The sequence below is a fragment of the Orycteropus afer genome, unplaced genomic scaffold (assembly GCF_000298275.1).
Source record: "Orycteropus afer afer isolate SDZICR_OR568_19922 unplaced genomic scaffold, OryAfe1.0 scaffold00217, whole genome shotgun sequence".
Classification (NCBI taxonomy): Eukaryota; Metazoa; Chordata; class Mammalia; order Tubulidentata; family Orycteropodidae; genus Orycteropus; species Orycteropus afer.
In genome coordinates this window covers 3,418,895-3,431,649 of record NW_006921804.1, presented here as the reverse complement: position 1 = coordinate 3,431,649, position 12,755 = coordinate 3,418,895, and the positions used below count along the sequence as shown (strand labels likewise).

The following is a 12,755-nucleotide window of genomic DNA, read 5'->3' as shown; positions in this document are numbered from 1 at the left end:
GACTGCAACTGGTTTGCTTTATTTACTTAGTTTTTTATGCATTTGCCTCGGCTATGCTTTCTGCCTTGAATGTCCTACTCTCATCCTTATCAGTGTCCCCAAACCTCCAGGTCAGAATAAATGTTTTCATCCTCTACTTTTCCATTATACATTTTTAATACCTCTACCATACATAGGACAGAACCCTGGAGGCACAACAGTTAAGCACTTGGCTAACTGAAAGGTTGGTGGTTCAAACCCAACCAGCCAGAAGAAGACCTGGTGATCTGCTTCTATTAAGATTACAGCCTAGAAAACCCTATAGGGCAGTTCTACTCTGTCCTTTAGAGTGGCTGAGAAGTTCTGGTGGTGCAGTCATTAAAACATTTGGCTGCTAACCAAAAGGTCAGTAGTTTGAACTCACCAGCTGTTCTGCAGGAGAAAGATGAGGCAGTTGGCTTCCATAAAGATTTACAGCCTTGGAAACCCCATGGGGCAGTTCTACTCTGTCCTATAAGATGGCTATGAGCTGGAATCCACTTGATAGTGTATAACAACACTGCACATAGCACAGGTCCCAGCTTGTTCTGCTTTGGGTTGTCATGTATGTGAAGGATGGGAGAACTTTCAAAGTTTTATTTATTATCTAGTTTTTACCTTTCTCCGCACCCTGCCCAATGCCTGACACACGGCAGGTGCTATACACAGACAGCTCTGGGTCGTGGTCACCACCCCCATACTTGTTGAGTGCACCTCCTGAGTCTATCAGAAAATGCTGGCAGAGCCTGCTGCTGATCTGGTCATCTGGCAGCTAAGCTCCCTGGCGTACTCACTGGTGGATAGCTTGGAGGAACTTCCTCTGGTGCTTTCTGACTTTGGCGTGGTCAATCTTCTTTAGCAGCTTCGTGTGTTTATAGATTAGCCAGGTTTCCCGAAGGACATTGGCTGCAGCATTCTTGATCTAAGGAGAAAGAGATAAAGCAGGCTGCTATCAGGTTAATTTTCATAGGTTCACATAACATGTTTTTCATGTTTGTTGATACATGCTACCTTATAAGGAAACGATTCTGCAATGATCTCTTTTTCTTAATCGAAATCATGAACTCTTAGAAAAGATGATTAAAATTCATCTCTTCTAATCCTGTGTTGGCCACAGTAGACTGGAGCTTGAAGTTGAGGGGTGTTTCTTGTTTTTTTCTTATTTCAGCACTTCCTCTCTGCTTTGCCTGATGCTATGTTTAGACAGGCACCATTACCAGGCCTGGGGCACTGTTTCAATAGTTACATATATGCACTGCTGCCCTCACCCACAGAGTTCTATTCTCTACCTGAGATTTCATTTAGGGAACATGGTTCATTTCTTGGATTTTGAGAGTAAAAAGATTTCCTATTGGCTGGAGATGTCTGGTGGTGTAGTGCCTAAGGCATATGAGTGCTAACCAGAAGGCTGGGGGTTCAAACCCACCAGCCACTCCTAGGAAGGACGACTGGGCAATCTATTTCCATAGTGATACTGCCTGGGAAACCCAAGGAGGGTCGCTATGAGTTGGATCCGACTCGACAGCAGTGTGTTTGGTTTGGTTTGTTTTTTCTTTGAAGAAATGTCTTCCCCACTGATTGGAACTATAGAAACAAAGAAAAACAAATTCACTGCCATTGACTCGATTCTGACTCATAGCAACCCCCATTGGGTTTCTGAAGCTATAAGTCTTTATGGATGTAAAGGCTTCCTTCCATGGAGTGGCTGGTGGGTTTGAATCACTGACCTTCCAGGTAGCAGCCAAATGTCTTATCCACTATGTCACCAGAGCTCCTTTGAATGGAACTATAGGTATCAACAAGTCTATTGTTTGCTTCCCCAAATGGTCAAAAACATGTACTATGTAACTGTACGTGAAAATGCAATCGGAATAAAACAAATGATTTCAAAGCAACATCTGAAAATCAGGGAAGATATTGAGGTGTGAAACCAGAGCCGCCTCTTTCCCAGGGCTGGCTCCTTGGCTGTGTACAGCAACCACACGTTTCAACATATGACGCTGTCATCTGTTGACATGGAAACCACTGATATCACCCGGCTCACGGCTGAGCTGAGACATATCAATGGCATCCAGATGGCAGAGGACAAAGTTTTAATCCAAACACAGACATCTTCAGCAATTAGTAACAAGAGCAAGAGGAAACATTCTGTATTAAGCACAAACTAAACAGATTTTTGATTAACTGTTTCCATTTCTGTCAGCCATGCAAACTGGCATGGGTCCACAAGGCTCAGGGCCTGGAAGTAAGTAGGGCAGCCTAGGAGAAATCAGGTTACTAGCCAGAAAGGATTTTAATAAAACTGAAAGGTACAGACCCACTTCTTCAGACTGACATCAACAGATGGGACGTTTTTAAAATACTGAGACGTGTGGGAAGGCCTAGAAACATTGTTTTGCAGGCTGATAACTTTTGCGTGTGTATGTTTTAAAAATTTATTACCAAGGCTGGATTATATTTTTCATTGGCGCTGAAGTGATATTTTTAAAAGAACAGCTAAGTCTTCTCAGAAATGTCTAAGTGACATAAATATTGCTCTTTTGTTCAGTAAAAATCCACTGTGAAAATGGTTTTAAATGACTTAATTGCCCATCTCAGGTACTTTCTTGCCTGAAGGAAGCAGGTGGTGGTGGGTGGAGCTGGAAATGGTGGGTGCCCCTATGAGGAAGGGGAAGGTGGAGCAGGCAGGGAAGGGGGTAGTCTCAGGGTCTCTGCTCTGTGGCTGAAGTAGACAATGGCCTCCTGACAGAACAGGCATCACTGAAGGGAAGCCTCACTCTCTGCAGAGCGCATGCACCTTCTGGCCTTTTGTAGGGAGAGGGGGCAACCTGACGTTTGATTTCTTCGTTCTCTCCAGGTGCTTACCAGTCGTCATTGATTCCATTTGCATTCACGGTGATCCCATGTGTGTCAGAATAGAACTGTGCTCTGAAGAGTTTTTCGGTGGCTGATTTTTTTTTCAAAGTGGATCACCAGGTCTTCTGGTGCCTCTGGGTTGACTCAAACTGTCAGCCTTTCGGTTAAAAGCTAAGCACGTTAACCATTTGCACCATCCAGGTGCTTAGCGTCCAAGATAGGTCTCAAAGAAAAACAGGAGGGAAAAGCCCTGCCCTAGCATTTATGATGATCAGCAGAGTGTAGGCACATGAGTCTCCTCTTTGGAATACTGATGGAGCCATGGAATGTCAAAGCTGATAGGCCTTTGGCAATTGTCTCTGCATTGGTGTGGAACAAACATTTGAAATTGGAAAGGCTGCAATTGACTCCTTGTTCCATCAGTTATTAAGCAGTTGGAGCAAATGCTTACTTATCTATAAAAACCAGTTACCATCAAGTCGATTCTGACTCCTGGAGACCCCATGTGTGTCCAGTAGAGCTGTGCTTCGTAGGATTTTCAGTAGCAGTGATCTTTGGGAAGTAGAATGGGAAGACTTTCTTCAAAGGAGCCTCTAGGTAGACTTGAACTGCCACCCTTTGGGTTAGCAGCTGATTGTGTTAACTGCACCACCCACAGATTCCATTCATTGTCTATATCTTTGTTGTTCAGGTGTGCTGTTGAGTTGATCCCAAGTCATAACTACTCTGTAGGACACAGTAGAAGTTCCCTGTAGGCTTTCCAAAGGAGCAGATCACCAGGTTTTTTTCACCCATGGAGCCACTCACTGGTGAGTTCAAACTTCTGACCTTTCAGTTAGCAGGTGAGCAATTCACCATACTGTTATCGGGGCTCCTTTTAATTGTCTATAAGATGAGAAAAATGAATCCTTCCCTAAAGGGTTGCTACAAGGATCAAATGAGGCAATGGTGATGGTGATGGTACTGCTGGGGACAACAGCTAAAATTTCCCAGGCATCAGGCACAGTTCTGAGTACTTCATCTGTATGAATTTATTTAATCTTCATGACAACTCCACTAAGCAGGTACAAGTGTTATCACAAGGAGCTCGGGTGGTTGAGTGGTCAAGGTATTCAGCTACTCACCAAAAAGTCTGTGGTTTGAACCCCCAGATGCTTCATGGAAGAAAGACTGGAAACCCTGTGGGCAGTTCTGCTCTATCCTACAGGGTCTCTATGAGTCAGAATCAACTGCACAGCAATGAGTTTGGTTTAAATTGAGTATTATCCCCGTTTTACAGATGAAGAAACCAAGGTACAGACTAAGACCATAAAGCTGTAAATGGTAAACTGAGTTAGTGTGGACGTAAGTGCTTTATGAAGTACCATTCACTTCATTATTAGTTAGTGTAATAGAACTGGTAGTACTGATAAAAAAAAAAAAAAAAAAAATTCACTGCCATCGAGTCATATCCCACTCATAGCAACCCCTCCTTGGGTTTACAAGGGGGTATGTCTACGGAAGCAGATTGCCCAACCTTCCTTCCAAGGAGTGGCTGGTGGGTTTGAATCGCCAACTTTCTGGTCATCAGTCAAATACCTTGGGCACTATGCCACCAGAGCTCCCAGTAGTACTAATGATACTATTAATGCTATTAGTTACTCTAATCTCTCCCCAAACCCCCATTTTAAGCATGAGGAAACAGCTGTGGAGACTGGATGCGAGGGCCAGAATCACACAGCCAGCTAATGGCAAAGCCAAAGCAAGAGCCAGGTCCAAGAAGGTCATGTTTCCATGTAGTCTGAAGGAAAGACCTGACTGCATTCATCTCTACACAGACAAAATTATTTCCTGTTTTCCAGGATCAAGGAATTGGAAAAAACATTCTTTTTTTTTAAATGATCCTAGCCCTTACTGAGCAATGTGACAGAACAGGGAGTCCATGTCCTGCACTTAACTTCAGCAGAGATGTAGGGGTGGAACCACAGCCCAGCCCTGGGAGCTGAGAGAAGCAGTCACATCATCTTTATGGGGTTGAACAGGAGGAGGCCCCTGTGCGTTTGAGAAAGTGATGTTAAATGCAAGCTCTGCTGCTGACTCTCAAATTAATTGCCAGCAAACAGCCTAGCACAAAGCTAAGTAGATCAATATCTGTAAGAGAAAAAGAAATAGGCTTTTAACTGCACTGTGCTTTCCCAGGTTGACAATGAATGCTACTGCGACCAGGGTCCATCTCCAATTCACCTGGCTGATTGCTTCGAGCATCTTTGGGGTGGGGGACAGATGAGGCCCTGTGCTCCTCCTGGGATTAGCTAAACTCGGCAGGGCTCCCAAGCACCATTTCCTGGTGGGGGTTTGGGTACCCTCTGAGCTCTTCTGATGGGCAGGGGCACTGGGACCAGAAGATGCTCCCTGGGAGAGGGGGCAGAATGGGCTTAGGATGGAGGCAACAAACTGGAAGGAATGAGTGTTATGGATTGGACGATGTTCCTCAAATATGTTGTTGTTGTTGTTATGTGCCGTCGAGTCGGCCCCAACCCATAGCGACCCCTCCTTGGGTTTCCAAGGCAGTATCACTATGGAAGTAGATTGCCCAACCTTCCTTCCAAGGAGTGGCTGGTGGGTTTGAACCGCCAGCCTTCTGGTGAGCAGTCAAGTGCCTTAGACACTATGCTACCAGAGTTCCTTCCTCAAATATATGTGTTGAAAATCATAACCTCTCTGCCTATGATTATAATCCCAATTGGAAATGGGTTGTCTTTGTTATGCTAATGAGGATTAGTGTGGGGTGTATCTTGAATCAATCTCTTTTGAGATATAAAAGAGATTAAACAAATGAGCAGGCAGAGATAGGGGAAGAGAGAATGCCAAACCACACAAACATCACTTAGGAGCAGAAGCTCAAAGAAACAAGGACCTTCCTCCAGAGCCAACAGAGAAAGATAGCCATCCCCTAGAGCTGGCTCCCTGAATTTGAACTTCGAGCCTCCTAAACTGTGAGAAAATAAATTTCTGTTTGGTAAAGCCACCCTTTTGTGGTATTTCTGTTAACAGCAGCTCTAGATAACCAAGACAATGAGCGAGCTTGGTCACAATTGAGTAGGTTTGGCAATGGTTAGGAAAGGATCGTTTAGGCATGGTGGCCAGCTGTCCCATCTCCCAAACCCATAAGCATACAGGCAGCTTGTTTTCTGTAGATCCATAAATCCTCTAAGAAAAACTGTATGCTTTCACTCTACTGGGGGCCAGAGAATGGATTCAGTGACCTACATACTTTAGGGAAGACTGTAAGATTAATGGGCCTGGGCAAGTAAGTCTCCTAACTGAGATCTTGCAAATAATAATGATAGCTAGGAGCTCTGGTAGCATAGTGCCTAAGGCACTTGACTGCAAACCAGAAGGCTGGCGGTTCAAACCCACCAGCCACTCCTTGGAAGGAAGGTTGGGCGATCTACTTCCATAGTGATACTGCCTCAGAAACCCAAGGAGGGGTCACTACAAGTCAGGGCCGACTCTATGGCACATAACAACAACAACAACAACATTGACCAAGTGCTTACAAGGTGCTGGACTCTGAGCTCAACACGTGATGTGTGCATTGTCTCATGAACCCTCAAAAAAGCCTCACAGTAGATGGAATTACTATCACCGGTTACTGAATCAATCTCAGACTCAATTTCCTTATTCGTTCATTCAAAAAAAAACATCCAAAGAGCACCTACAATGGGTCAGACACTGTTCTAGGAAATGAGAATACTGTGATGAACAAGCAGATTATGTTCCTGTCCTTATGGAATTTACAATCTGTGGAGGAGACAGTATGCAGTTGGTAACAGAGCATCAGGCAAGAAGTGCTTCAAAGAAAAACAAAGCAGGACTTAGGGTGCGAGAGTGAGGCAGGTGCTATTTATCTGTGAAATGAGGATTGTTATGACGATTAAATGAGAATACACTTAAAACACTTGGCATAGAGCCTGGCCATAGTATGCCTCAATACATGGCTTTATTAATACTCCTGCTCCATAAATACCAGTTTCGTACTCTCCCGTTTTCCCCTACAAACAAAGAAAACAAAACAGAATACATATATCTGTTCCTGTGAGCTCTTAGCTGTGTTGTCCATGTTAATGGCTTGTTCTGGCCTCTCTCTGTAACTGTAGCTTGCCACTCCATATTAGTTGTTGTCAGCTGCAGGGTTGGAGCCTCTGGTTGGCACAAACAGTTATGTGTTTGTCTACTAACCAGAAGGTTGGTAGTTCAAAGCCACTCAGACGCACTTCAGAAGAAAGGTATGGTGGTCTCCTTCTGAAAGGTCACAGACTTGAAAATCCTAGGGAGCAGTTCTATTCTGCACACCTGGGGTTTCTGTGAATTGGAATCAATTCAAGAGCAACTGGTGTGGTGTATTTTTGGGCGAGTTTGGGGTTAAAGTGGCTTTCTCCTCCACCAGGCCCGGGACCCTAACCATCATTTTATTTTGAGTTTGTAGGAACTGAACCCCCCGAAAACACATGGGGTTGTGGCTGGTGAGCCACCTGCTAGCTTAAGAATAAGGCCGGCAGCCATGGCCAGGGCCTTGGAATCTCCCTCACCCTTACCTGGGCCTGAGTTATTTCATTTGAGTTGGACTGGTTCATCCCTAAGGATCCTTCCAGCTCAAAAGCTCAATGTTTCAATGGTCACTGTTAAAACTGCATCAGAGTTTCTGGGACAGAACCTTTGGGGTTATATAATTTATAATCTCCTCCTGGGAAGAATTAGCATTCCTGATAAATGCTCAGTTGATGAGCTGATCAACTTTAAAGAGATTAAGACTTGCTCTGGGAATCCACTTCCCTGCCCAACCAGCTATCAGTTAGTAGTCTAGTGTCCTTTAGGCAGACTTTCTGTAACCAGTGTAACAATGACTATCATTGCCTTTTCCTATGAAATACCTCTATCAAGCATTAAGGGTCCTTGGGTGGTGCAGCATTCCACTACCATCCCCTAGGTTGGTGGTTTGAATCTGCCCAGAGGTGCTTTGGAAGACAGGCTTGGTGATCTGTTTCCAAAAGGTCATGGCCATTGAAAACACTATGGAGCAGAATTCCACTCTGCACACATGAAGTCACCGTGCTGGTAACTGGTAACCAAGCATGAATCTTTGAATTTTCCTATGAGAAGGAGTCATTGTTTCCTAGCAAGATTGTGATAAAATTTTGAGTCACAATTAAATGAAAGTTTTCTCTAGCACTGTTGAGTAGGTACTGGGAAACTGCCAAAAACTTTTAAGTGAGGCAATGATTAATACTTCCAAAGCTGAGCTCTAGAGTCTAAGGAAGTACCTGGACAAGCAGAGGTGAGCATGACTGGGGTGAGGGAGGCCTAACTGAACAGAGAAGGTAGAAAGCTGTTGTCATGGAGCAAGATGAAGAAGCAGGCAGCATTAAGTTTGACGGGGCAGATGCCTGGGAGGCTGGCGTGTGCGAACAGCCATGGCAAGGCTGAATTAACTCTAAGACTGTTTGGACCCCTGTGGAGTCCAAGGCAGAGAGGACTCAGAAATGGTGCTAAGTTTTCAGTCCTGGAGATGGGAAGATCAGTGATGTCATTAACAGACCAAGGAAGTCAAGAGAAGGAACAAGTTTAGGGAAGATACAGGTTTGGTTTTGGTCTTAGTCATTCATTTCATGGGAAAATGTGCTTGGAGGTGGTATTTGGGATAAAAAAACCATTGTGACAAGGATAAGGTGACAATCCTCAGCCAGTCATACACACACCATGGTGCTGTTAGAGGGTATGCCAGACTGTGGTTTGACATGAAAGTAGGCATAGCAAATGGAACATCTCTGGTCAGTGGTACCACCTAAGCCAGTGGGCAGCCTACCTTGGCTTTTGGAAAGGACAGATGCTCTCTGAAGGCAATTGGTTACCAGAGATGAAATAAGAGGGTGAGGACCACCCCTTTACACATTTTGGCATCCCAGGGCTCAGCACAGGTGTGGTGCCCAGGGAGTGACCTCTGTGGTGGGTATTAGTTACATAAAACAGAAAAATGGGGACATGGAGCATTGAGTGGGAGATAAGATGGAGATCTAGTAGCTTTTTCATAGTCTTTCTGTGTGTCATTTACATACATATTATCTAGTAGCCCAGAGGTTAGCAATATGATATAATTATAGAATAACAATGGCAGTAAGACTGCAAAGTCAGCGTGGGTAGCTTCTGATTGCATTAAAGACAGAAATGACATTGCCACCAAGCTTGACAAGTTACACAAGGAAAAGAGGAAAGGCCACGGGGTTCAGGAAAACCAGAAACTGAGTTTTTACCCTGTGCTATCAGACCCTCCCCACCATTCTTCCTACACACACCCCACACACTAAATAAATAAAAATTGTGCTGGCTCTCATGGTAAAGACTGGGCTGAAATCTTTACAGAAAGATAGGCAGGATAAATAAATATTGGATCATTTTGAATATTTTTGTGATTAAGAGGTTTTTTAGTAACTCCATTTCTTTTTGCTTAGCTGTTTTGAGAATGAAGGTTTCATGTACTTGTACTATTAAATGCCCCATGTCCCCATTGTCTGCTTTATGTAACTAAAAGATTGTTTTTATCTGTTACATAGACTAATTGTCCACTTCTGAGAGGTTTGCGGCAATTGGCTCCTTCCATGATTAGATCATGGTCCCTGAGTAGCACGAATGGTTTGTGCTTGACTATAAACCAAAAGAGAGCTCTGGTAGCATAGTTCCTAAGGCACTTGACTGCTCACCAGAAGGCTGGCGGTTCAAACCCACCAGCCACTCCTCGGAAGGAAGATGGGGCAATCTGCTTCCGTAGTGATACTGCCTTGGAAACCCAAGGAGGGGGTCAGGGCTGACTCAATGGCACATAACAAAAACAACAACATAAACCAAAAGGTTGGTGGCTCGGAACCACCTGGCAGCACTGTGGTGATCTACTTCCAAAAGATCATAGCCTTGGAAATGCTGTGGGGCAGTTCCACTCTGCACACATGGAGTCACCACGAATGAAAATGAACTTGGTGGCAACTAACAACAACAATGACAATAGTTAGATCTTTCTCTGAGAATCCACTGAAATCTCATGAATCTACCCAGCTTAACATCTCTTTGACCCATGAACCACTCTAGCTGGACATACCGGGCCACTGAGAAAGGGCCAGATGATAAAGAAGGCATCCCCAGGAAAGACAGGTGGGTTTCTCTTGGGGACAGGTCAGAGTGTGCTAGGACCACAGCAGGCCAAGCACGAGTTAGGCTTCACTTCAATGACAGTTATGTAAAAGAAACTTTGAAAGGCCCAGCACTGCGGATTTGAAAATCTCTCTGTAAGCACTAACCCTTTTGTGTTGTTTATTTCTCTGGGAACAGATATTAGACATTAAAGGGACATTTCAACAGCTTTAAGGGTTCTCAGAAAAGTGAGATGTTACTCGATTACAAAGGTGCCTTGTACTTATAGACACATAATAAATATTTATTGATTTGATTTTCAGTCTGACTTCTTAGAAATAAGTGGATTTGATAAGGATCTTGGAGAATTATTTTTGAAAGACTGAAATTAGCAACCACAATCTCATCTCCTTCTACAATTATGTTGGAGAAAATGGTTTACTTTCCCAGCATAAGGGAGCTGACTTTCCTTGGCTTTATTTTCCTCTAGTGTCTGATTTACTGAGTGAAAAATGGAGAGGACAAGGAATAATACGAAACACAAAGTATGTACTTGGTTTAAAAAAGCAAATCCGAATAAGCCAAGGGACAGTGAATGTCCTTGCTCTAGGTAAACAGCTTCTGAGAAGGTTCTGGAGGTGCATTTACTAAGTTGTTTCGGGATAAGAGATGTAAGTATATTTGCATTTAGGGGTTCCAGTAACGTTTATAATTTCCTTAATACGGGGCACAGCTTTTGCATACAGATTAGAGGGGACTGGAGGACAGAGGTCAGCTGACAGGGTTCCATGTGAAAATGAGGCTGGTCTTACCACAGGTTCAACCTTCCACCTCTACAATCTTGATGCTATAAATCGTGTTTTCTTTTGCACAGCTGATAGCTCAGGGCCATGATGTACCTTGTAAGACCATTTGTACATCAACAACATAAGAATATTTGTCTGTAGTCTACCTTTTAACATCTGTGGAAGCTCTTTAAAAAAAAAAAAAAAAACAGTAAATGTAATCAAAGACTGAACAATCAAACACCATCAATAATTCTGCCGGGAAATTGGAGAGGCCTTGGCAACTGCACCTTCTCCCTCTGCTTTCCCTGAGAGCCCGCCAGCTCTCTCTGTCACTCTCCCTCTCTCTTTTTGTTCTCCTTTCCTGTCTTTGTCTCCATTCCCAATACATTTTTACTGTTCTGCAACATTAACCACTGAGTATTTGATTTCATTTTCAAAAAACAAAATCAAAATTTGGTTGCTCACGCATCCCCTAACCCACTATAATCCTGAACGAAGAAGGCATGTCTTTGAGGTTAAACATCCCACACCCCCACCCCCAGCCCATGGTCCTTGAAGGTTGAGATCTCCCAGCCCAGGGTTTTGGAGGTTAAGACCCCCAGCCCGGGCTTCTGATTTTCTCTCATCTCAAATAAGAGAGTTTTGCAGAAAATCATATTACTGACCTTCATGCAGCCTGCAGCTCTAAAGAATTCTCCATAAAAGCTGTCATTAAATAAACAGCTCCTGCCTTGCTCATTTGGCCTGCTGTTATCCTGGAAGACTCATTTCTGTCTCTTCTAAATGGGCCTTTTCTTCTCTGACAATTCAGTGGGGTGTCAGACTTTTAGCAGCTAAACGATGTTCCCATGCCTGCATATTTTCAGCTTTTCATCCTCCTTAACCACTTGCATAAGGGTCCAAGTGAGAGACACTACCCGGAAAACCCAAAAGGGGGAAATTGGATGATGATGTTTTGATGATGCTATTTCAGAATGTGGCCTCCACTGGAATGATCTTTTCAATGTTTTTTTTTAAAGGATTGGATTTAGACACATTTCCAATATTACTTCTACGACTCTCTACTGTTCTTTTAATGAGAACCATGACTATCTGAGCATAAACAAAAAGTTTGCCTCATCATGGGTGATTTATTTGGTACCATTAGTCAATGGGGTGGATGATCGTATGTTATAGATTATTAGGAAAATTATATAGCTGATAGGAAAATTATTTGGTTGGCTGAACCATGTCCAGTGATTTAACAGACGATAGGATTGTGGAGTGTTAGGCTGCTGTGCCCATTTGGGGAGGCTGTTTATATGCCAAGGCTCCTTCAATACTCCATTTAAAGGTGTGGCTCTAATCTATGCCATGTGACTGTTGAAGGCTTCCATTTTGGTCTTGAGCCCAATGTTATGGATTAGATTATGTTCCTCAAACATGTATGTTGTAAATCCTAACTTCTATGCCTATTATGGGAACTCTGGTAGCATAGCACCTACGGCTTTGGACTGCTAACCGGAAAGCTGGCAGTTCAAACCCACCACCCACTCCTCAGAAGGAAGATTGGGCAATCTAATTTCATAGTGATATCGCCTTAGAAACCCAAGGAGGGGTCACTATGAGTCGAATCTGACTGGACGGCAGTGGACTTTGAGTTTGTTGTATGCCTATTAAAATCCCACTTGAGAATGGGTTGTCTTTGTTATGTTATCAAGACAGGATTAGTGTAGGGTGTTGCAGTAAAGTGAATTGCTTAATGTGGCCAATCTAGCTATTGTCCTCCATTCTGTGACGTATTATAAATCCTAGTCTCTACGCCTGTCAAGGGAGCTCTGGTAGCATAGTGGCTTAGGCACTTGACTGCTAACCAGAAGGCTGGAGGTTCAAACCCACCAGCCACTCCTCGGAAGGAAGATGGGGCAATCTACTTCTGTAGTGATACTGCCT

The 12,755-nt window shown here is 43.7% G+C and overlaps 1 protein-coding gene across 1 annotated transcript in view; it reads right to left on the bottom strand.

Annotated features, from left to right (window-relative positions):
- The window catches only part of KCNN3 (potassium calcium-activated channel subfamily N member 3), a 237,096-nt gene that overhangs the window by 8,893 nt on the left and 215,448 nt on the right, over positions 1–12,755 (bottom strand). Inside the window, exon 6 of the mRNA XM_007948528.2 lies at positions 813–940. Coding sequence (XP_007946719.1) covers positions 813–940 — 128 coding nt within the window. The remainder of the gene's footprint in view (positions 1–812; positions 941–12,755) is intronic.